This window comes from Medicago truncatula, chromosome 4 (assembly GCF_003473485.1).
Source record: "Medicago truncatula cultivar Jemalong A17 chromosome 4, MtrunA17r5.0-ANR, whole genome shotgun sequence".
NCBI classification, from domain to species: domain Eukaryota; kingdom Viridiplantae; phylum Streptophyta; class Magnoliopsida; order Fabales; family Fabaceae; genus Medicago; species Medicago truncatula.
The window spans coordinates 30,530,210-30,555,840 of NC_053045.1; the positions used below are offsets into that span (position 1 = coordinate 30,530,210).

A 25,631-nucleotide genomic window follows, 5' to 3' on the forward strand; every position below is an offset into this window, starting at 1 on the left:
ATTAATGTTACTTTTCCTATTATATCCTTAACTATTAATTACTCTCTCTTCTTTCAATTATTTCATTTATCTTTTCCATACCATTTATTATGGATAATTTTGTAAAACAATTCATAATTTCTCTTCCCCACACAATATTAATTACATTTTTTAATACGTGTGAAATGGTCAAAATGTTATACAATTCGGAACGGAGGGAGTAGAAGTTTCTCCTAGAAGTAAGGACCCAATGAGATTCAACCTTTATGCTTTGATTCATAAAAAATAAATTCTAAGAGATTCTTTTATTTTTGTTTCAAATCATTTTCTTTTCTTTGACAAGATAAGTAAAACTTGTGTAATTTAATCTAAAATTTTGTTTAAAAATAAGAAATCATAATTTTAAAAATACCACCTTTGTTTACAAAAGTTCAAAATTTTTAATCTTATAATTTTTTAGTGTGTTTGGACTTTCTCCTAGTTTCGAATCTTATAATTTTAATCTAAAATTTTGTTTAAAAATAAGAAATCATAATTTAAAAAAAAAAATCATCATATGATACTTTTAAACTATAATAAATAATTTTTCACATCTTTGCGGAGTTATTTATACAACTAATAATTTTCTCATTCATTACTCTTAATTTGGTTCTGTTTTGAGATTTTTCTCAAATCAATACTCCCTCCGTTTCATAATACTTGTCTATTTTAGAGAATAATTTTGTTTCACAATACTTGTCACTTTCAAGTTTCAATGCAACATTAATTATTGTCTTGTCAATAATACCCTTGCATATTTATTGTAGAGAGAGAAAAAATAAAATGAAATAATAAATGATTAAGGGTATTATAGAAAACACACACATATTTTCATAAAAAATAACAAAATTTATTTGGTTTCTTGGTTAGTGCAATTTCTCCAAAATGGACATGTATTTTGAAACGGAAGGAGTATCTATTAAGAAAGGCTAAAAGGTAGAATATATTTCACTTTCATGATCGCCGCATATATTTATTTGAGATCATTACTAAGATTAAGTAGTCAATTGAGTGAGGTAAATAGATAAAGACGGCATGTTTATAGAGAAATTTAAAATTAATTCAAATTTTATAAATGGCTTCTTGGAACCCCTAAATTCTAAAATGAATTTAAATGAAGTCAATAAGACATGAAATTTTCACTTATAAAGGGATCAAATTTTGACTATCTTATTACATGCAAAGGAGAAAAAATATGGCTCAAATTCTCTTGTTTGCTTATGTTTTCATCATCTCTATTTCTTTATTTCTTGTTGTAACCAATGGTGGTATGTCATTTTTCATACCATTTTCTAATTTGTTAATTCATCCTATATACTATACTTTTTAATAACATTCATTTTTCTTATTTGACATTGCAGTAAAAATTCCGTGTGTTAAAGACACTGATTGTCCAACTTTGCCTTGCCCTCTATATTCGAAGTGTGTTGATGGATTTTGTAAGATGCTTTCCATCTAAGTATATAATTTTATTTGTATTTCATAATGTTTGTATTTTTATAATTTATCTCAAAGTTTGATTTATGTTTCTCTCGTATCAAAAACAACTTTGTCTAATATGTTAATGATTCTATTAAAAAGTTAATTTATGTCTAATATTTTAATTATTGTAGAATATAATATTTAGTAAATTAATTTTAATATATCTATCCATTTGTTTTGGTTTTGTCCTTAAAAAATAGGTTTTGGTTTTGAGTTTTGAAAGAATACATTCTTTGCTTTCAACAAAATGATGAATCACCGAAAAGAAAAAAGAAAAAGTAATGATGACTATATTTTTTTTAACAAATCAAAATGGAATAAATTGTTCAAAAGCAAAGTGATTCATCCCGCATAAGGTGTGCTAAAAATGATGAATCACTCAAAGTCGGTTACAAACAACATGCACCTAACAAAGATGCCACCACCAAAGAAATAAATAAGGAAAATTACATGATACCCATACAAAGGAGTGGGTGTCTCCACCAATCGTGAAAACCAAACGAAATTGGTACAAAATTCGAAGAGAGCCATAAAAAGGAATTCAACTTCACTTTTTCAACAATACCGAGAGGATCAATAACCGCATTTTTGAAGACATAATTGTTTCTCTCCTTCCAAATTGCCCAAATACAAGCAAGCCAAATAACTTTAAGATAAAAATGAAAAGGTCGCGAGAGTCCCGCCAAATGAATAAACTGAAAGTAATGGTTCGTTACCGAGTCTGGAAAGACACAAGGGACACCAAGCCAATGACAGACTAAATTCCAGGCGCTCGTAAACAAGTCGCACCCAATGAAGAGATGATCCGCCGTCTCAGAGAAATCACATCCACCAACACATAAGTTGTCGATAGGTTGGAAAACATGTCGACGCACCAAATTTGATCTTGTTGGAATTCTATCTTGAAGGAGACGCCAATCAAACAAAGATACTTTTGTAGGAACTAGTTTGTGCCACACATTATTAACCAAACCATCAGCCACCTGTTCATCTATAGTGGTTAGGAAACGATAAGTCCCACTAACCTAATAGCCATGAATCAGATCAAGCAACCACCGCCAATGGTCCTGAATGCTTTCCTGCAAAACAACGTTATTTAAAGAGTAGCACACTCCCTCACACTATCTTCCTCCCACGCCATCAAACGACGCCTCCAAACCCACCCATTCCCGCCTTCCTCCCACCCCACTCTCGCCATTTCCTCCACCAAACAATCCTTATGCACTAATAACTCATAAAGGCGACTGAACTGAAGTTTTAAGGGAACTCCACCCAACCAAATATCAGTCCAAAAGAAAGTGTTACACTCATTACCTACCGCCCGCCTAATATTGTTATCAAACCAACTTACTACTGCCGATCCGCTCCCTTCCCTTACGTTGCATATCATCCTCCACCACCTAGACGCATTTCTACCCCCTTCCTTAATACGACCACCTACCTCCTTCCTTAATATTGTTCAATATTGTTATAACTTTTATTGTGGGTGAAAAAAAAAACATTTATTTAAAGAGTGTCTCAGATATCTCGTTAACATTTTCCTTATTTATAATTGATTGAATGTTTTTATCTATTACGGTGGGCTGAATGTAAAGATATACCCGTTAAAATGGTGTAGCTGGTAGATTATTGTGAGATAGCAAGTAGAATGAATACTAAAGAAATTATAAAAAAGGTAGTAAAAAATAAAGAAAATCCTCTCTCTAACCTAACCCCTCGTCTGTTTTCTTTTCATCTTTTCTACTTCATCCACGTGAGAAAGATGATTTAAGACTAATTTTTCATTCAAAATTGCTCATCTAAATCATCATTCCTTCCTTTTTCTTTAAATAAGTGATTGTTTTTCTTTCATAATTTCGTCGTTTGATTGAGACATTGTTTTGTCGTTCTTCTTCTTCTTAATGCAGCACTTTTTTGTTGTGTCTCATTGTGGTTTTGTTCGATTCTATCCAATATTGTTCAATAGACGATTTATTGGCGCCGCTAACAGTAGATCATAAATCATAGATATCCCAAACACTTTAATTTCATCATATTTATTGGATTTTTGACTTTTATGATGTTAATATAAGTGTCTACGATTTTGTTTGTAAATTTATCTTTTTTATTTTAGCAATATTTATTTTGTGTTGTTCGATCCACTCTTCTAATTTAAATGAATGAATGTTACTATATTTTAGTGTAAGATGTAAAAAGCCAATTATTACTTAAAAAAAAAATTGTAAAAGCCAATAAAACATTATTTTTTGGATAATGCTAAAAATGCTCCAAGGACACTTGGTTCTTTTTGTTTCTTTTTTTTTTTTATTACCAAGATCATATAAACAAGGGTTAATAGTGCTTTTCACCCCTGTAATATATGTCATTTTCGGTTTTCGTTCCTATAAAATTTTCGGTTTGATTTGCATCCTCGAAAAAAATTTATTTTTTGGAAAACACCCCTAATAGGCCATTTTCAGAATTTTTTTTTCAAGAAATTTTGGTTTTTGAATGGCCTATTAAGGGTGTTTTCCGGAAAGAAAAAAATTACGAGGGTGCAAATCAAACCAAAAATTTTATAAGGGCGAAAACCGAAAATGACATATATTACAAGAGTAAAAAACACTATTAACCCTATAAACAAAAATGATCATAAGAATTATAGTAAAAGTTTTCTAAGTAGCATGATTAGAAAAATGTATTAAAATCACTCGGTAGCAAAGGTACAAAAATCAGAAAACATTTTGCTAATTGTATCCATATCAACAGTTCTACGGTAAGCACGAATTTCTGTCCGAAGGGTGTGCAATTTTTTAAACTCCACAAGTAAACGAGCACACTGATTCCTCAAAGTCTTCAAGTCATAGCGGTATGTTATCTTCATCCTCTCAACTACATTCTGTGTAGTGATATCTCTTATGAGCCTTTTCTCAATATCCTTTATCAAATCAATTACATCATATTTCTTTGCAGCTTCTAATAACTCTTGACTATAATTCAGAAGATCCTCGTCTCTCACGATATCGTAGAAGTAATCTATAAATATTTGACATGGTATAGTTGTCATATCTGAGATGGTAATACTATCAACAGAATCCTCCTTGAACATTTGGTTAAAAGCACTTGACTTTGAACCAAGAGCATACTTATGGGCCATAATAGTTTGTTTAGATGCATCAATATAGATTTTTGTGTCTTTATCTCCTCGAATCAATGGATCATCGGATGATAATTTATATCGCTTAAATCCATTAGCGCGGAAAGATTCTCCATTCTTCATTCAAAATTTTAAACGAAAATAGTAAATAACAACTCAGTATGTAACTAAGTTATGTTATGTCTCCATCAGTTGAAACAATATAAATATGTGTACTTACAGCTGTGTTTGGAGATTGCAAACTTGAGAACTATACCTCAATGTAGTATGCTTCAGGCAGCTCAATATCACACATCCAAGTAAAAGTGCCTCGTTCTAAGCTTAAGTTGAATTGCCAGTCTCTAACTTCTTCTACATTAATGTAGAAAAGACAAGATATATTAGTATATTTTATGGATCTATTTGATATGCAAAATACTAGACAAAAAACACATGATAGGACAACTGTTAAGGTAGGCATGGCCCATAACCGCGGGTACACATTCCAACCCGCCCCAATTTGATGGGGAAAATCAGAGTTGATTGGATTAGGATTTTCCATAATTTCAAAAGACGGGGTGGGGGCGGTTAATGGGGAAATTGGTCCCTACCCAAACCCGTCCCACTTATATCGGAATTTAAAATCTTTAAACAAACTTGTAAATTACAAACAAGTTGTTTTGCACTATTATTTATAATTAATTTAATCACCTGACATGGCTAGAATTCGACTTTGTTTTCCGATATTGTCCAAAACCCTAATTTGAAAAGATGCAATGGGGGGATTTAAACCACCCACAATTTTATAATTGGGATACAATGAGATATTAGAAGCACCCCACGAGCGAGATATCATTATTCTCCTGGTGGAATAAAAAAAAAGAAAACAAAATTGGCTGATTAGTTGATGCATGCAAAATAAAAACACAGATAAAAAGAGACAGAGAGAGAGAGATAATATATACCACTGCCACATATCAATTTTGAATGTATCGGATATGTGTTTGGGTTCATTCTGATCCAAGTTGTTGACATTCAATTTCCATTGAGCAAGGTAACCCACTGATTTGACAAGATAGGCCATTGTTTTTCTTTCCAGTTCTTTCTCTAAAGAAATACAAAAAACAGTGTTTAGTTTTACAAAAACATTGAATAAAAACACTAAAGAATGTTATATAAATAGATCATATAGTCGCAGATTCGCATAGAATTCAGCAACAGATAAAAAAAAAAACCCCAATTATATTGGCAACCTGGTGAACGAGAGGGCTGCGGCCGCCGTGATGCTGTAAGGGAGATTGGAAGGATAAGAATTTCACTACAAGAAATATTGAATTTTCCTACAAAGATTTCCGACGAAATTTTCGTAGGAAAGCACATGTCAGTAAAAAAGGACCAGAAAAGTGGGGCGTGGCAGCTTGTGATTGGCTGCTTTTACCGAGGAATACTTTCCTAGGAAAGCGGCGGCCCCACATGCAGAAAAAGGGCGCATGGGAGCATGTGATTGGCCTACGTTACCGACGAATATTTTCCTAGAAAAGCTGCGATCCCCCCACATGCAGGAAGCCGATGGATATAGGTGGACATTACCTACGAAAATTTCCTAGAAAAACACGGGACCCACATTCTAACTAGCCGTTTGTTACCGTTGCAGCATTATAAATATACAACTCTTCACTCACATTTTCTTCACTCTATTTTCTTCCTTACAATTTTCACTCTATTCTCACTCAAATTTTATTCTCCATAATGTTATTATCATTGTTGAAGTTTCTAACAAAGGTAATTATTGATATTTTCTTATAATTGATTTCAATTTTACATGTGTTTGAATTTATAAATATTTAATATCGTTATATTTTAAAATAAGTTACATTTTTTTTTATATAGTTATGTTGGTTCTGATTCATTTTGAGGTTGGTGTTGTTGTTCGTTGCCGTTGATTTTGCTGCCTCCGCTTAGTTCGTTGACTTATTATTTGAGGTTGGTACATTTCTAACTATTGCTACAATGGTATTAGTACTAAATATTAATTATTAGAAAAATAGTTACTAAAATTATTATATTGTAATTAATAAAAACGTTAGCGGGATTTTTCTATAAAAAAATGTTAGTCGGATTAACTTCTTTAAAAAAATATTTAGTGGGATTAAATTAAATTTCCACTTATTAGTGTTAGAGAGAGTATAATAAAAAAAGTGTTAGCTTGTAGAAAAACTTGTAGTTTAGTTAAAAAATTTTACTTTTAAAAATGTGTGTATTTATATATATTGTTAATTTAGTTATTAAAATATGTTGTATTATTTTTTGTAGTTTCCTTGTTTTCGATCCATTTTAAGGTTGGTGTTGCTGCTGGCTGGTTATTGCTTCTTTTCTTTTTGGATCCACTTGTTCGTTGGCTTGTTATTTGAGGTTAGTATCTTTTATTTATTTAAAATTTATTCAATGGATTAATATTAAAAATATTAGATATTAGAAACATAGTTAGTAAAATTAAATTGTAGTAAATATGTTATTTAGATCAAATTTGTTTTACTTAAAATAAATGTAGTTAGTGAATATGTTATCGTAGTTCTTTAAAAAAACATTAAGTTAGTAAAGAAATATGTATAATTAAGTTTGTTAGAAAAATAATGTAAATTAGTAAAAAAAATTATGAAGTTAATTAATATGACATATGTGAATTATTTTGTGGGAATCAATTTTGGCGTCCGCACTTAACATTTATTTGTGGTTCGTATTTTGTATGTGCACACAATGTTTATTTCATACAAATTTTAGAAAATGTGATATAGATTAGAAAATGTTATATATTTTAGTCATAAAATATAAAATATTATATAATTTTTATGCGATAGCATGTTCATTTTGTACAAATTTCTAAATATTTAGGTGATTAGAAAAAAATTGTTATTTATATTAAAAGAAATATTTACGTATAAAAAATGGAACTAATTTCAGTCAACTGCAGCGGCGCGAAAAATGGATCAACATATTTTCCATCGTAGTTGGATGTACGATAGAAAATATCCGGGGAAAAGGAAACTTAAGGCGGCTTTTGTGGATGGAGTTCGTGATTTTGTTGCTTACGCCATGGCGCAAGATGCCTTTCAATTGGAGGGAGGGATAAGATGTCCGTGTGTTAAATGTACGTGTAGGTTGATTCGGAGCCCAAAAGATGTTCTAAACCATTTAAAGGACATTGGTTTTATGGAGAATTATTATTTGTGGATTTATCACGGTGAACAAGAGCCGACAAATAATACCGAGTCTAATGTTAATATGCACGCTTCAAGCAGTGAGGCGCGTATGGAGTGTTAAAACTTTGGTGTGATGGAAGATATGGTCGGTGATGCTCTTGGGGTGAACCTGTCTTACACCGAGGGTGGTGAAGAGGAAACAATCCCGAATGAGAAAGCGTTGAAGTTTTACAAGATGATGCAAGAAGTAAACAAGCCATTGTTTGAAGGGTCGTCTGATTCTAAGTTATCCATGAGTGTGAGGCTTTTAGCTGCCGCGTCAGATTGGAGTGTAGCCGAAGAAGGCTCAGAGTGTTATACAGATATCATGAGGGACGCAACTCCTGTAAAGGACAATTTGCCCTTGAGTTTTTATGAGGCTCAAAAGTTGGTGGAGAAGTTGGGATTGGAAGTTAAAACTATTGACTGTTGCGTTAATGGGTGCATGTTGTTTTACGACAACGAATTTGGTAAAAATGATGGGGCGTTGGTGGCGTGTAAATTTTGCAATGCACCGAGGTATGAAGTATGTGATGATGCTGATTCTCAGAAGAAGAAACGAGTCTCAGTCAAGTCAATGTTTTATCTGCCAATAATACCAAGATTGCAGAGATTGTTTGCATCAACTCACACGGCCGAAAAAATGACGTGGCATTATTACAATAAAACAAATTCAGGTGTGATGCGACATCCTTGTGACGGGGTGGCATGGAAGCACTTTGATCAAGTACATCGTGATTTTGCAGAAGATCCACGTAATGTGAGGATTGGATTATGCTCTGATGGATTTATTCCGTATATCCAAGCATCAGCAACGCCTTATTCTTGTTGGCCAATTCTTCTTACCCCGTATAATCTTCCTCCTGAGATGTGCATGTCAAAGCCTTATTTATTTTTGAGTTGTATTGTACCAGGACCTACGAGCCCCTTAGATGGTATAGATGTGTATCTACAACCCTTAATTCATGATTTGAATAGATTGTGGAACGGTGCATCGACATATGATATTGCAAGGAAGAAGAATTTTAGAATGAGGGCAGCTTTGATGTGGACTATTAACGACTTTCCTGCATATGGAATGTTGTCTGGATGGTCGACTCATGGAAGATTGGCTTGTCCACATTGCATGGAACACACAAAGGCCATATGGTTGCATCACGGAAGAAAGCATTCGTGGTTTGACTGTCATCGTCCGTTTTTACCAAAGACACATGAATTTTGTAAGAGGAATTTGTTTACTAAAGGAAAAACATAAAAAGATGGCCCGCCTCCTAGGACATCATCAGAGGAAGTATACCGTAGAGTCAATGAACTAGGACTTTTGAAATTCACAAATGTTGGCAAAAGAGTCAGACACCTACAATACGGTAATGAGCACCATTGGACCAAAAGAAGTATTTTCTGGGATCTCCCTTACTAGAAAGATAATTTATTGAGACATAATCTTGATGTTATGCACATTGAAAAGAACTTTTGTGACAATATAATTCACACGGTGATGAATGTCTCTGGTAAATCAAAAGATAATGAGAAGGCTAGAATGGACTTGTCATTGCAATGTAAGAGACCAGAAATGGAGCTACAACTTCTTCAAAATGGAAAATATCTAAAACCCAAGGCTATTTATAGTCTTACTGCTGATGAAGCAAAATCTGTTTGTCAATGGTTGAAAGAATTGAGGATGTCAGACGGATATTGTTCTAACTTGTCAAGGTGTGCCGACGTCAACTCAGGAAGATTGCATAGAATGAAAAGTCATGATTCCCACATTTTCCTGGAACGCTTACTTCCAATTGCGTTTAGTTCATTGCCAAATAATGTCTTAAACCCCTTGACTGAAGTTAGCCTTTTTTTTAAAGACTTGTGCGCTTCAACCTTGAGGATGGATGAACTTGTTAAAATGGATCAAAATATGCCTATCACTCTTTGTAAACTAGAGCAAGTTTTTCCCCCGAGTTTCTTTGATTCTATGGAACATCTTCCTGTGCATCTCACATACGAAGCTTGGCTCGGTGGACCTGTTCAATAAAGGTGGATGTATCCTTTTGAAAGGTTCATGGGTTATGCAAAGCGAATGGTGAGAAATAAAGCAAGGGTTGAGGGATCAATAGTTGCAGCTTATGTGCGTCGGGAAACAAACTATTTCATCTCTCATTACTTCAACCCGTTGATGTTGAACCCAAGAAATATACGAAATGAAGTTATTGTTGAAAGTGAAGGGTTTCAGTCTGCCTTATCAGTTTTTTCGTCACCAAGGACGTCCTTGTCATCCAGGGAAATATTCTTGGATGAACGACGCAGAGTTGCAGTCAGCGACAATTCATGTGATGATTAATTGTAGCGAAGTTGGACCATACATTGAGATATTTCAAGGATTAAATATCAGTAACATATATACAAGTTTTCAAGGATGGTTTAAGCATCAATTGTTAAATTCTCATCCGACTACACAAATATATCATTTGAGGGGATTAGCCGAAGGTCCGGGAAGAAAATTCAAACAATGGGACACTTACTTTGTCAATGGGTTTAAATTTCATACTCAATCACGGTCAGTGGGCAAAAAAACAATTAACAGTGGTGTTTACGTCAAAGGAATCAGTGATGGAGGTGAAGATGACTTCTATGGTGTGATCAAACACATATTTGAAGTAACTTACCTATATGTGGATGAACCTAACAAAGTTGTATTGTTTTATTGTGACTGGTTTGACCCTGCAAATGGGATGAAAATTGATCCAAAGCATAAAACTGTTGATGTGCGAATGAACCGGATGTATAATGCATTTGACCCTTTCATTTTGGCAAGTAAAGTTAGTCAAGTGTATTATGTACCCTATCCTTCTCATCACCGGCGCAAACATGGATGGTGTGCTGCTATCAAGTGTAAACCAAGAGGTTAATTTGAGACAGAAGTTCCAGATAAAGAAATACCTTACCAAGATGATGAAATATCACATGTTCCAGATGTGATTGAAGTCGATCATGTTACAAATTTGGTTGACAGAGATGTTGACGGTCAACAACTTGATGCTGAAACGTTAGCTCGAATGTTACTTATTGACACTGATAGTGGGGAGGAGTCAAGTAACTCTAGAGACAATGGGGAAGATGCAAATAACCCTGACAACAATGTGGATGATTTTTATTATGACGATGATGAATAACCGTTCATAAAACACATGATGTCTTTAATGTAATTATTTTATTATAATAATGAAATATTTATGTTTAATATAATGATTTTATCATATTAGTTATCTATCTAATGTATTTTTATATCATTTATTATCTAACTAATATATTAAAAAATTATGTATAAGATATTGTAAAATAAAAGAAAATTAAATACTGTCAAAATGAGAGGAAAGGATCGGTTTTCACACTCCCTCTTTACCAATTTCATTCTTCTCCCTCCCACCTCTTTTCCCGAATTTCAATCTCCCTCCATCATCTCCAAAACCCTAAAACGAAAATACTTCCTCAATCTCACTTTCCCCCCAAATCTGAAACCTAAATTTCAATCTCACTAACCCTAATGGCTCAATCTCACTAACCAAATATTCACTCAATCGGTTCCTCACTCATGGCATAAATCGAAGCACCTTCATTGTTCATCATCTTCTTTCCGTTTGCTGCTTCCATCACCAATCGCTACTTCCATCGTTTGATGCACCAATCGGTATCTTTCTTTTCTCTCTCAACTCCTCTATCATCTTCTCTAATGGTATCGTATCTGAATCCTTATTTTTCTCTCTTTGTTGGGTTTTTCTGTTTCTTTTCTTAATTTTTAGGGTTTGTGATTATTCATAGCATCTTGCTTGACAAAAGAAAAAAAAAAACCCCAATTTTTTTTGTGTGTTTATGCGACATATACGTTTTGACATATAAGTTTTTTTTTTAAATAAAAAAAAAAACCCCAACTTTGTGTGTTTATGCGACATTTCAATAGTTGTGGGTTATTGAGCTTTTGAAATGGGGAAATCTGCAATCCCTGTAGTGGGGTTTTACTCTTTTAGTTGTAGTGGGGTTTTACACATTTCTGTTTGCTAACTCTGTTTGCTATACCAGCACCTTAATAGAGTTTTACTCTTGATTGGTTGTTTGTGTTTATGTTGATTTGAGTGTAACTAGACTCTTGACCCGCGCTATCACGCGGGTGTTTTAGAGTTGAAGACTCTAATATATTTTAACAATTGATATTTAACTTAACATGTTAGACTATATGAGAGTACTTGGAATTCCGTATAAATAAGAAACTGAATTATGATAAAGTCTTTAGTTTTGGAATAGTCATCAAAGAGATAAATGGCTTTGTAATACAATCAATTTACTTTTCAGCAAAAATAAAAATTATCTAATTCTGTAAGTGAATCTTGAAAACATAAGAAATTATAGACAATTTATATCTTATGATACATTTCACATTTTCACCTACAATCAAAGAATGCATCAACAATATATTTGAAACTACATGAAAGGCATGAAAGGCTTACAAAGATTTCAACCAAAAGGAAATGACTATTATTACGTGTACTAGCCGAAAGACGAACACGATATCAATAGTTTATAGCTTGATCTTTAGTAAATTGAATTGTACTAGCTGGATCTTTAGTTTATACATCAAAAGGCTTTAGTTTATACATCAAAAGGTTTTCTACAGCTTCTGTTACATATATAGTATCATGCTAACGATGCCAAAGTACCTACTTGCTAAGAAGAGCCTACAAGTATGTTAGTTATCAAAATTATTTGCATTTCATGCCGATATCAATGGTTTATGAAAAAAGGAAATGACTGTTATTACGTGTACTAGCCGAAAGACGAACACGATATCAATGGCATGCTGTTCTGTTACTGACAATGGTTAGGGAGTGAGTTTTTTAGGTGATCCATTTTCTGTATGTGGCTTTTCTGTTTTGGTGTTGATAGCTTGCTGCTGCTGTGTGTTTGTTTGTTTTTTTTTTTTTTTTTGACTTTATTATTGATTACTTTACTTTATAGGCAGCTTATCGCACGAATGCAGCGGAGTTTTTGAAGGAGAATCTTGAGATTCCATCATATCCAGAAATTCCCTTCCCCGTTAAACTTCAATTATGGGCGAAGGCTGCAGAAAAAGGAAGACCGGATGGAGGAAAAGAAAGAAAGGGTAGAATGTACGGTCTTGGGCCATTAGCCGGCAATGTGGTACATGGAGATTTGTTCTATGTTCCTCCTCCACCAGAGTCCTCATCTCGTTCTATAGAGCTGCCTCTTGAGAGGCAAGCAATGATACAACGAATGAACCAGGAGTTGCAATCTCAAAAGGAGGTGTTGGCAAAGAAAGAAGAATCGGAGAATGAGTTAAGGGAATTGCTGGCCAAACAGGCAGAGGAAATGAGAAAACTCAAAAGGATGGTTACAAAAAGGATGGGTGGCATGAAGAGTAGGAAAACATCGGAATCATCGTCGCCATCGAGTCAATCATCACCGTCGGTTCAAGAAGACCGAACACATGACGACGACAATGATGATGATGATGATGATGAGGACGAGGACGAGGAGAGGGATGATGATCATAACGAGTAATTTATATTCTTGTTGTGTATTTCAATGTTGTTTTTACCAAGTTTCAGTTGCTGTTTTTTGGTTAGGGACTGGTTTTGGGAACTTTTGGGGTGTTTTAAGTGGTTACTGTCAAAGAAAATTTAAATTGCATTTATGAATTTTGTTTTATGTAATTATTTATCAACATGACATGTTTTGTAGGAAACAAATTATCAAAAAATTTGGGTTATTTTCAAATTTTGGCGCACTTTTTTTATTTTTCGTTTTTTTTTATTTAAATTTGATTTTTTATGAAATTTTGGCGCCAAATATTTTGGCACCTCATTTGAATTATTTGGCGCCTTTTTCGATATCAAAATTTGGATCTAATTTCTATTTTTTAAATATAATTGTTTCCTAGGAAAGTTTCGTAGGAAAGCGTGTGTCAGTCTGCAATTTTTAATTATTATTGTTTCCTACGAAATTTTCGTCGGAAAGCGTGTGTCAGTGGTGGCAGACTGCAAAATGCTTTCCTACTAAAATTTCCTCGGTAATTCTGTCGAAAAAAGTATTTCCTCGGAAGTTCCTAGGAACTCTCGTAGGAATAGATCTAAAATTTCCTACAACTTGTTTCCTCGGTAATTTCTCGAAAATCCGTGTTTTCCTACGAAAAAAGTGTGTTTTCCGAGGAATATTTCCCTAGGAAAATCCAATATTTCTTGTAGTGGAATGGTGATTTTATAATTGGTTTGTGGTGGTCGGAGTTAATTAAATCTTAGAGAGAAGTCGGTTGGTGTTGTTTGATGGAGAAAACAAAAAAAGGAAACAAGAAACGGGACAGAAAGATAGAAGGAATACGCTGGTAGAGAAAAAGAAAAAGAAAATAAGACAAGGTGTGGGAGGGAGGGAGTATAGGAATATTAGGGTTTTTAATGACAATTGGGCTGGGCTTCTATTTTATTAGGGTTTTACCAAATTAGCTTGAAAATTGATGTTCCCACGTCAAAGTTTATTACGAAATTACCAATAAAAACATTTATCTGACCTCTCTCTAGATCTCCACCGTCGCCCTCCTCCCTCCCAATCCAACCTATATCCTCCGTGATGTAGATATAATCGTTGGTGGTGTGACGACATGCTTTGGCCGTCCGCATCACTCGACCACCATTTTCTCTTGACAATCGTTTTCTTCATCGCTAGCGTTCATGATGGTGTTGCTTTGCTGCATTTTTTTGTGGGGGTTTGTGATTGTTTTCAAAGGGGTTTTGTGGTGGTGCTGGTGCTAGTTTTTTGTGGTGGTTCTTGGGGTAGTTCATGGTGGTTCGTGGTGGTTTTAATGGTGCTGGCCGGATGGTTTGTGGTGGTAGATCTAGATTTGGATTTCGATCTTGTGGTGGCTATTTACTCCAGAGTTCCGAGTTGTGGGGATTTCAATTCTTAGTAGGCAAAATTACACAGTTCTCCCTTAACTTAATTTCAGGTAACACTTTCGTCTTTTATCTTTTTGTGTTCCGATTTATTCCTTTACGTTATAAAATGACAATATCTTCTCATTTTTTATGAATTTTTTCAATGAAATCTGATTTTCTAGGTTTGTATGATGAAGATTTGGGTTTGTTTGTGAGTTTAATGATTTTTTTTGGAGTTTTTGATTATTTTTTGATAAAAAAGGATAACTATATAAATCACGAAATTGTTACCTAAAATTAAATTAATAGACGAATCGTGTAATTTTACCTAAAAAGAATCATTCTCTGATATTAGTTTAATTTATAATAAATGATTTTTCACATCTTAGATGCGTTGTATAACACAACTAGATATGTTTTCATAATTATCAAAGATTTTAATTGAGATCTTTAGGAAGATTGAGTTATCAGTAAGGTAAAGAGATAAACACAATATATTAGAGACATTTAACATTAATTTCAATTTTATAAATGGCTGGTAGTAAATCCTAAGAGTTAAAATAAATTTAATTGAAATTAATAAAACATGAAATATTTAGTTATATAGGGATCAAATTTATAACATGTAAAGGCGAAAAAATATGACTCAAATTCTCTTATTTGTTCATGTTTTGATTAGCTTTCTTTCTCTACTTCTTATTGTAACTAATAGTGGTATGTTATTTTTCACACCATTTTCTAATTAATCTTATTCACGATATTTTATCATCTTTTGGTTTTAGTAACATTTATTTTCTTATTTGACATTGCAGTTGAAATTCCTGAAACTCCTTGTGAGAGTGACGCTGAATGTCCATATTATAGTCCATCTCTTTATGCGAGGTGCATTGATGGATTTTGTACGTTGTTTTTGTCCTAAGTATATATATAATTTTATTTCTGCGTCCTAATGTTTGTATTTTTATACTTTACCTGAACTACTGATTTATGTTTCTCATGTATCAAAAACAACCTTGCATAATTATAGCTACTTTAATAAATAATACAACAATGTCCTTGTGTAATTTTTTTTACCGTAACATTTGATATGCATTTTTTCCCAGGTGTCGGTTCTTTGAAGTCTTTTTTTTTTTAATGGCAAATATATATATTATATATAAAATATAAAAGGAAGAAATCTCCTACAAAAGTCCAAACATAGATACAAATTTGAGTACAAGAAGTATTCAAGTCAAGCGATAACAAAATCAAAGAAACCATCCACATAAAAGAAGAGCAAAAACTAAAACCACAAGAAAAACACATAACTCCTAACAGGAACACCCAAGGACAGGCGAACATGAGAAAGACCATGAGCAGAACCCCTCAGTCAACCAACCCGTAGACAAATCTGCCACAAGACACTAATGATGCCAACATAGAGTGGGTTCATGATCCCGCTCATAGAAGGAACAGACGTGATTATAATGTTTTTCTAAAATCCACTTCCAATAGGTGAACTTAACCATATCCACCAACTGGAGCACATACATCTCCTTTCTCGAAAAAATGCGAGCATTTCAGGATCTCCACATAGACCAGATGACAAATTGCCAGATTAATATGTACCCTAACCTCTCCTTTTTCCTACCTAAATCGAACATAAAACTAAGAAGACTTGCTAGATCTGAAGGTAAAACTAACTCCCATCCCAACCATCTAAACACATGATTACTAAACCTGGACTAAAAAAAGACATCTAACAAAAATGTGACAAGCCGACTCTACATTCTCATTACAAAAAGCACAAGAAATACCACCAGGATCAACTATAATTCTCCTTGAAAAGAGATTTTGACGAGTTGGAATCCTATCCTCAAGCAGCTGCCAGGAGAAGACATTTACCTTGAGAGGAGACCAAGACTCCCATACCCTTGCAATAAGTTACACAATATCCTTTGACCTCTCATCAACCACATTAACTCTCTTATACTTTCTCCTCAACATGACAATGCACATATGATTGTTGTGTAGCAACTGTGAATTAGAAGTTCAACATGACTTCAAAAAGTAATAGAGGTTGAACACTTTATAACTGAGATGACCTATAAATTCATTGTCTTTAAAGTTTTGGATAAAAGTGAATCGTCCCTTCAAAGCTCCTCTCATAATCCAACAATAATGTATATAATTTAAATCTCTAATATATTTATAATACATAAGTTATATATTTCAGTTGTGGCAAAAAAATCTAGCATTTAAAAGTCTCTGATAAAACTATGTTCATGTTAAAAATCAACTTGACAATAGTGGGGAGTTTATTACTTTAACATGCTAAAGACCACCTAATATAACATATTATCTTTGAAAAATTTGATTTACTCTTTTGTAATAGTCAAGGCCATGGAATTTACTATTACCTCTGATACAAGTTCATAGCTACGTAGATGTCCAGCATTGCACAATGCTTATGTTCCTTTAAAAGCAAAATTAGCAGCTCCACAAAATTGGTATGAGTAGAAAAAGTCAAGAATCAACAATTGATCTTCCAAAATCAATATTCGTAAGTTTAATAATTACCCAACCAGGAACCTTTATTAAATCCAAATTAATCAACTCTTCAGTTTCTTACTTTCTTATTGTCGATGAGTTTAATTTAAACCTTCTGGAAAAAAATTATGCTTCTAAATTAAATTTTTTTTTTCCAAACACAAACAAAGAAGATCCCAAAGCAGGTCCCCATTTTGCAAAGTCTTGCTAACCCCTAACTTGCCATTGCTTAAGAGGGAGGCTTGGAGAATGGAGATTCATTGTAACTTATCTCATCCATTCTTTCAAGAGATGAATTACAATGTTCATATTTTACATTTGAGGTGCTAGTTAAGTTGTAAGCTAATCTCAAGGTGTTGAGTTAGAATCTTGTTGGGGGCAACCGGAAAATGACTTAGTGCCACCTGAATTAATAAAATAAATTACAACCCTAATTTTTTATGAAAATATTATTTCAAAGAAAACAAAATAGTATTTTTACAATCAAAACAAGATAATTTTCTTTGCGGAAAAAATATGAGTTAAAGACACTGCTTATTCTAACGCACGCGGTGCTAGAAGTTGAACCTTGTAATTGTCTACCTTTGTGTGGTAGGAATTACAACTTCGAAATCCTGTTTTGAAAAATAATTGATTCTTACTTGGACAAGGTCATTTTTAGTAGAAAGTAAAGCCGGTTTTCGCGTGTACGATTATAATTCTAAAATCTCTTTTTGAAAATGTGTATTTTCTAAATTAATTTAAAAAGCTCTTTCGCTATATTTATTTCCGAATTTTCTAGAATCTGATACTTTTCTTTTGTTTTTCACTCTTTCGATGCGAAACAGGTATCACGGTGTTTTTACTTTCATAGTAAACTTTTAATTTGAAAAGTAGAATTTTCGTACTAAAAGTATACATCTTGTTTCAATTATATAACATACAATTCATTAATGTATCATTGGTACCACAGTCATCACATTCCAGACTAAATGAAAACTACTCAAGCAATGTAAAATAATACTCTAAACATGCTTTTGATGAAGAGGAATGCTAAGCACAAGCGCTTTTGAAGATGAATTTATATTAAAAAGGAGTAAAGAGAATTAAACCTGGCAATTGACGGTGACTTTAAGTAAAAAGAACAGCACGTGCATAATATTAATCAGAATAGATTGAGGCAGCAACCGTATAGCAGAAAATTAAGTAGGATAAATTGATTGGTACAAGCAAAAAAACATTGATGGAACTTAAAAGAAAATAATATGAAACTTATAATGTATTGTTGTAGCTAGGGTACACCAAACTGAGTGTTTGGTTGCATTTTATAGCTTAAATTGTCAGCAGAAAACTCCCAAAATCATGGAGAATATGTGTGCAAGGCAGTTGGATCACAATTAATCTGTTAAGGTTAAGGGAAAGCTGGATAGTTGAGTTGACGGACGCATAACGGGCGTCAAGGGGTGACGGTCTGCCCGTCAGCCTGTTGTTGACTTGCTTCTCTGATTTGTTCACTTGGTGCTGTCGGCAGGGAGCATGACGCCCGTCGTGCTGGGGTGGAGGTGGGGGTGGCCGCGTCAAGACAAGCTGGGATTTGTATTTTCTTCCTTTTTTTCGCACTTTTTCATCAAATAGACATACAAAATCAGCATAACTTTGCAAGGATCTATAAAATCGAGATCAAAACATGTGTAAATCGAGCTAAAATGGTAATACATCTTAAGTGTTATCACCATTTTGATGCAAGTTCATACCCTTGCTTTATCTAAAAACACACTTATACATGTAAATTCATTTAAAATAATATATACTCCCGTCTCATATTAGGTGTTCGCTTTTCTATTTTTTCTTGTCTCAAATTATTTATCTTTTTTGTAATATCAATAAAATATTTATTATTATTTTTTTCCTTTACATATCCTTATTTATTGCATTTCAATCATCTATAATTATTTCACTAACTATAATTAATAAAGAGGGGGGATATTTTGACTCCAAGAGTAAGTGTAATAACTCACTCCAAATCTTGATCTTTAATTACAATTTGGATTAATGATTTAGATTAATTGTTATGGTAGACTTTAATTCCATTTTCTATTGTAGTCAACACTTATCACTACAAGATAACAAAACAATAAATGTCATTTAATTCATTGATTTTTTTTTTTGGTTCTTTTCCCATTGTTTGTTTTTGGTTTTCACTTTTTTTTTTTTTTTTAAGAAACTAAGAATAATATATTAAAACGCAAACAGTCCCTCAAAGCACAAGGTGTGTCAAAAGGGACTGAAAACAGTTAGTTACAATACAGTAAGGCTAGAACAGCCAAAAAACAAAAACAACAACATACATTACATGGCAGTCTGTAAACAACATAAAGGATTTTGTCTCCAAAAGGGATAATCAAAACTGAATGTGATGAAGTTTGCTTTCATCCACCAAAAAGTTTGAAGTTTAACCTTTTCAAGAAGAGCTTCAAGATGATCCATATTGTTTTGGAAAATCTTCAAATTGCGATCTTTCCATATAACAAATAAAACCAAAATCCAAATAATAGACAAAGCTTTCATAGAATTCTTTGAAAAACCTCCAAGAGCACAAAACTGATTAGCATGAGGATATAAATTGCCATGAAACACCGTAACAAAACCAAACCAATTCGAAACCAAGAGCCATAATCGACCATAATAATCACATTGAAAAAACAAATGATCTCTTTCCTCCTCCTTACCACACAAGGCCACACAAGAAGTATCTGTAGCCTGAAGGACATTCCTCTTGCGAAGGTTGTCCTTTGTAGCAAGTCTATTTAGAAAGAGACGCCAAACAAAAATGTTAACTTTTAAGGGAACCGCTTTAAGCCATAAAAATTGATCAAACACTGCAGTGATATTGATGTCCACCGTTGTTAAATAAGAATAAGTTGAATGCACCGTATATAATTGTGACGAATGGAGTCTCCATACCCACCGATCAGATATGTCTACCTGCAAAACAAAGTTAGCCAGCCTCTCCACACACTCCCCCACCAATTCCTCCTCCCAAGCAAATAATCTCCGCCTCCACCTCCACGCACCCCCATCGGCTTCCCACCCCAACAGACACATCTCCCTTACTGTGACATTTTTGTTTTCCGACAACTCAAAAAGTCTAGAAAACGACACTGCTAACGGAACATCTAACAACCAAGCATCCTCCCAAAACAAGGTATTACTCCCATCTCCTACCTTCCTAACTATGTTATCAACCAACCAAGTAGGCTCCGCCAAACCCACACCAGCTCTAATATGGTTTAACTGACGCCACCAAATCGACCCTACTCCCTCACCAAACCGCACTCTCCCTCCAATGGTTTTCACCTTAAAAGAGTTTTTGAGGATCAATGGTAAAATAAGCATTTTAATTTGTCGTTACAATCCTTCTTTTTCTACATAAAAAAATTGTGGTCAAATAAAAAACTTTGATGCTCTTGACCCAAAAAAAAAAACTTTGATGCTTATTTTACCATTAACTCTCACAAATTCTTTTAACGTGAAAAAAAAAAAAAAAATCAATCAATTGAATAATATTTATTGTTTTGTTATTTTGTGATGATAAGTGTTGATTACAATAGAAAATAAAATTAAAATCTACCATATAAATTAATCTAAGTCATTAATCAATATTGCAATTAAAGGTCAAAATTTGGAGTAAGTTATTACACTTACTCTTGGAGTCAAAATATTCCCCTCATTAATAAATACATTTTAGTAAATAAAATATAACTTTCCATTAAAATCAATATTATTAATATTTTTTAAATAACTATGTAAAACTCAAATGGAACACCAAATATGAGACGACTGACGTACTAAATTATAAAAATTCAGTTTATCGAAAATTGGGTTGCTGCAGTAATTATACTAACTAAACTCACACTTTTTTTTTTTGTCAAGTAGCCTAGCGGTTAGAGAAATTCACCTTTAAGATGAACAAGTGGGGTGTTTGGGATTTGAACCCCAACCCCTACACATATTGTGCATTATCTTTTACCAAATGATTTAAGTTCATGGGAACCTAAACTCACACTCTCTATACCGTTATCGATATATTTTTATTTTAGCTCTAATATCTTTATCTATTATGAAAGGCCAAAAGATGAATAAACAAATAGAATGAAGTTTAATAAAAATAAATAATGAATTTTCATGATCTCCAAATACTTTTGTTTGAGATCTTTACTAAATTTAAGTGACCAATTGAGTGAATTACTAAGACATTTAACATTAATTCCAATTTTATAAATGACTTCTTGCATCTCGAAACGGCTAAAATAGATCTATTGCAGTTAATAAAATATGAAATTTTAGCTTATAAAGGGATCAAATAATTATTTATTTATTTAGTACATTCAAAAGAGGGAAACTATGAATCAAATTCCAATGTTTGGTTACACTTTGATCATCTTTTTCTCTCTATTTCCTGTTATAACCAATGGTGGTATGTCATTTCATTATTCACACCATTTTTTAATTTAACTCAAACACAACATTTATAACTATAGTTACATTTCTTTTCTTTTTTTTGACAATATTGCAGATCGCATTCCATGCGTTACTAACGGTGATTGTCCAGTTATGCGTCTTCCTCTATATATGAGGTGCATTACCTATTCATGTGAGTTGTTTTTCGATGGACCGAATTTGTGTGCAGTCGAGAGGATATAGTTGACTTGCGGTTAGGCAAATATGATATGTCTAATCTTAATCGGACAACCCGTATTTTAAGCTTGAATTTCAAATTTAAAAATAATGAAAATCCGAACTTAAAATCTTGTCTGCCATATCTTGATCTGACTGTCCAAATCTATGTAACTGAATGGATGCAGTCAACTACACTCAATCCAATTTTTTTTGTTTAGGATCAATCCAAAATCCATTTTCGACTAAGCATATACTTTTATTTGTTTGTACTTTTATTAGAATGTATCAAAATCTATGGACTAAAAAAATGTATCGAAATAAGAACATTTATACATGAATGTATTCTTACATTGTTTGGTCATAGAGTGTTATATAAAAAATAACAATGTACTTCATAACTATAGCTACTTAAAAGAAAAAGAAAAACTATAACTTATGATTTTTTTAATTAAATATTGTTTTTCTTCTCCTAACTCAAATTAGTTGAGTTACCCAACCTCCTTCCCAATAAAGAAATTATTTTATGACAAAATAAATTTACAAGTAGTATTTTTTTATAAGCAATTTTATTTTATTAGCGGGAGTCGGACAAAATTAGAATTTACTCGCTTTCTATTAAAGGTTGTACAACTTCCTAACAAATATGGTATAATGCATCAAGACGCTACACCAAAATACACTCATTTTTCTATTTTTAACGGAATTACGAACTACATAGATTGTAATGAGAAAGGTACAATTAAATTCCACTTGTGTACCATTAAGGTATCAATGGTATATATCATTGACCAATTAGAGTGTGTCATCTATCAATGTTACTTTATAAATGCTTTATTTGATATATTATTTTAAAGGATGTGCCACATGACACATTCTAATTGAACAATGATATATACCATTATGGTACACAGGTGATATCCGTACAATTAGTACTTGACTCACCAAAATGGGGATAAGTATAGGGGGTATTTGACCCAACAAGCTATAAAAAAGACCGTGATGATGCAACATTATATAATGTTTAGGCTATTTTTTTAGATACTATTTGAAGATAAATAAGAGGTTATTCATGGTATTCACACAAAAAAATAAAAAAAATAAAAAAGAGGTTATTCATGGTTTGTAGAACATTTTTTATTGAGTCATTTTCATGATAAATCATTTAATTCGATAAAATAAGACATTTCATGGAGAACTAAGGGATTTAAAGAATGAAGACCAATGGTACTTATAAGTTTTTTGAAGAAAATACAAGTAGGGAAAAATTCATCTCAAGTTCCAATCCATTTCAAGACGGAAGAATGCTAAAAAAGGATGAAAAACTGCATATAATTTGCACCTTGGGAGCTTTCCAATGCGCCCCTACACACGGAAAAAGTGCTCATGCGTTTTTTTATAATCCAGGGACTGCCTCATGTACCCCTATGCATGCTCACATGGACCCTTCCGCTTTTCTGCTGGTAAATTGCACTTTCAGCTTGTTTTACAACCTGGATCGGAGGAAAAAACAAGTTCTCGTCTCTTAAACTATAAGTAATGATGTCTATAAATAGAGACTCTTGCATACAGTTATTTTCATTCAGAAATTTGGCGGTATATAAGGCAAGGGTCAAGCATCCAGAGCTTCAAGGAAGGGTTTCCTCCTTTTATTCTCTAGGGAATGTTTTTCCTTTGTTTTCTTATGATGTTGGTTACCATGAGTAACTAAACATTTGAGACTAGAGTTCTAAGATGAACCTCTATTTGTTTATTCAATCATTATTATTTGAGTAACATGTATTTTTCATGTGTTTCTCCCTTAATTCTCTTACAATATAGGTTAGAGGTCATAGACTAAGTCTTATGCTTTAACCGAATGGTTACATATAACTTTTGGTCAAGAGTCTTTCATTTATTACGGATCATTAGGGTATGAGGGTTAGAGACCTTCTTGGAGTGTAAGTCCTTTAGATAACAATTCAGGAGGCGCATGAGATGTTGAGGTCGAATGATATGTCCATGACTTTCATAATTTTGTTATGGAGGTTATGGAGCAATCTGATATTTGTAGGGATGAGAATATTCTTCCTATGAATGTTTTTTTGAAAAAACCTACGAACGAACCATTGTTCATGTAATTCTTAGGTGTTAATTAATGGGTAATTTGATTAGTCCAACAAAAGAATATAGAGCGGATTAGTAGAATCTTAATTGCCGTTAAACATTAGAATCAAATTCTTTAATTTTCTGTAATCAAACAACTATTCTTATTGTGCAAACAATTCAAACTTGAAAAACCATTAACTCTTTTCCGCTTAATCAATAAGTTTAGTAAATTTCTAAGTTGAACGAAAATCTCTGTGGAAACGATAACTTACTTTATTACTTGTTACGATTGGTACACTTGCCAATTTGTCCATCAAGTTTTTGGCGCCTGAAGGTCGGATTTAGGCAAATGCACCTAATCATTTATCAAGTAATAAAGAGTATGTAGAGTATCGTATCCACATGGATTGTCGTTCCAATGGAAATTCGTGTTACTTATTTGGGAACAGAAAGTAGTAAATTAAAACAATAAAATAAAATAAAAGCTAAAGGGGGTTTTGCAATTTATTTTATTTGCACAGTGCAAGAGTTTAGGAGCAACATGTATTGATTGACGAAAGTTCGCGGCGGTTAGAGTTCTTCCAATCCCCACTATTTATTTGTTGCAATAAATTAATGGTCAGGGATAGCTCAGATATTGGATTTACGTCTTCTATTTAAGTGATGAGTTCATGGAGTTTTATTTCTTACCAGCTATTGAGTTGCACCTGCTGATCACATTCGTTTGTAGTGTGGGGCCTTACTTTCTCAAAGGTTTGGGTTTATTCCCCTCTAGATGTTGAGTTGCAACCTTACACATGAGTTTCTACGTGGGTCAATGCTTAGGGTCCTCAATCCTATAGGCGACACACCTTCGCGAGTAGTGGTACATGTGGTTCTTACTCTCTCAGAGGTAATTGAAACAAAGATTTAAATTAGGTTTCTGAAATTCTCAATGGTCTTAAAGGTTCCCTCGTTCTGAGTGATTTGTATTTATAGGTTTTGTTTCCACATGGGTTTGGGCTTGAAAACTGAGCTTTTTCCACTTAAAAGTAGTAAAAAGCAGTAAAAAGCAGCTCTGACCCGCACTCATCATGCCTTAGGCGCATTGATCATGTCTGGGGCGCATGGGTGCTATTTTCCCGCGCATAATCGCCTATTTCTTCATCCTTTAGGTTCTTTCTTCCTTATAATATATCTTGGAACATGGGAACAAAATTCCTCCCTTTGTAATGTCTTATGAGGCCTCTTGAATCTTCATGCATGGTCTTCCTAAGATCTTCACAAGTCTTCAAGATGTTTTGTATTGCCAATTTGCATGATTTCTTCTTGAATTACATCATAACACCTTGAATTTGCTATATTTTAGGGAAACTAGAATTACATGACTCAAATAGAAACATTAAAAAATATCCTGAAAACCATGAACAGTAGTTTTAAAACTTCTCTATTTTGGATCAAAACTAAATAAAAACTACTAAAAAAAAATATGCTAAGAATAACGTAAGATGACTTGTCATCACAACCCGAAACTTAAATTGTTGCTTATCCTCAAGTAATGAAAGAATATAAATTTCAATATTTGCATAT

General features: G+C 33.2%; 2 protein-coding genes across 3 annotated transcripts; one reads left to right on the forward strand and one right to left on the reverse strand.

Annotated features, from left to right (window-relative positions):
- The first annotated feature begins 1,225 nt into the window (after nt 1-1,225).
- On the forward strand, nt 1,226-13,633 carry LOC11413600 (uncharacterized). Of its 2 annotated transcripts, XR_005645587.1 has the most exons (7): nt 1,226-1,286; nt 1,380-1,457; nt 4,249-4,348; nt 6,506-6,598; nt 6,929-7,027; nt 7,587-11,536; nt 12,859-13,633. XR_005645587.1 is itself a non-coding variant. In XM_003606419.3 (5 exons), the coding sequence occupies exon 5, from the start codon at nt 7,949-7,951 to the stop codon at nt 9,107-9,109; it is 1,161 nt and encodes a 386-aa protein (XP_003606467.2). In that variant the 5' UTR covers nt 1,226-1,286; nt 1,380-1,457; nt 4,249-4,348; nt 6,955-7,027; nt 7,587-7,948; the 3' UTR covers nt 9,110-11,087. The 2 variants fall into 2 exon arrangements, 1 of the variants encoding a protein (XP_003606467.2); XM_003606419.3 differs by lacking the exons at nt 6,506-6,598; nt 12,859-13,633 and having other exon boundaries at nt 6,955-7,027; nt 7,587-11,087.
- Nucleotides 4,187-4,759, reverse strand: LOC112420860 (BTB/POZ domain-containing protein At1g55760). The gene has a single exon (XM_024780607.2). It carries the CDS (start codon nt 4,757-4,759, stop codon nt 4,187-4,189), a length of 573 nt encoding a protein of 190 aa, XP_024636375.2.
- Nucleotides 13,634-25,631: the final 11,998 nt, after the last annotated feature.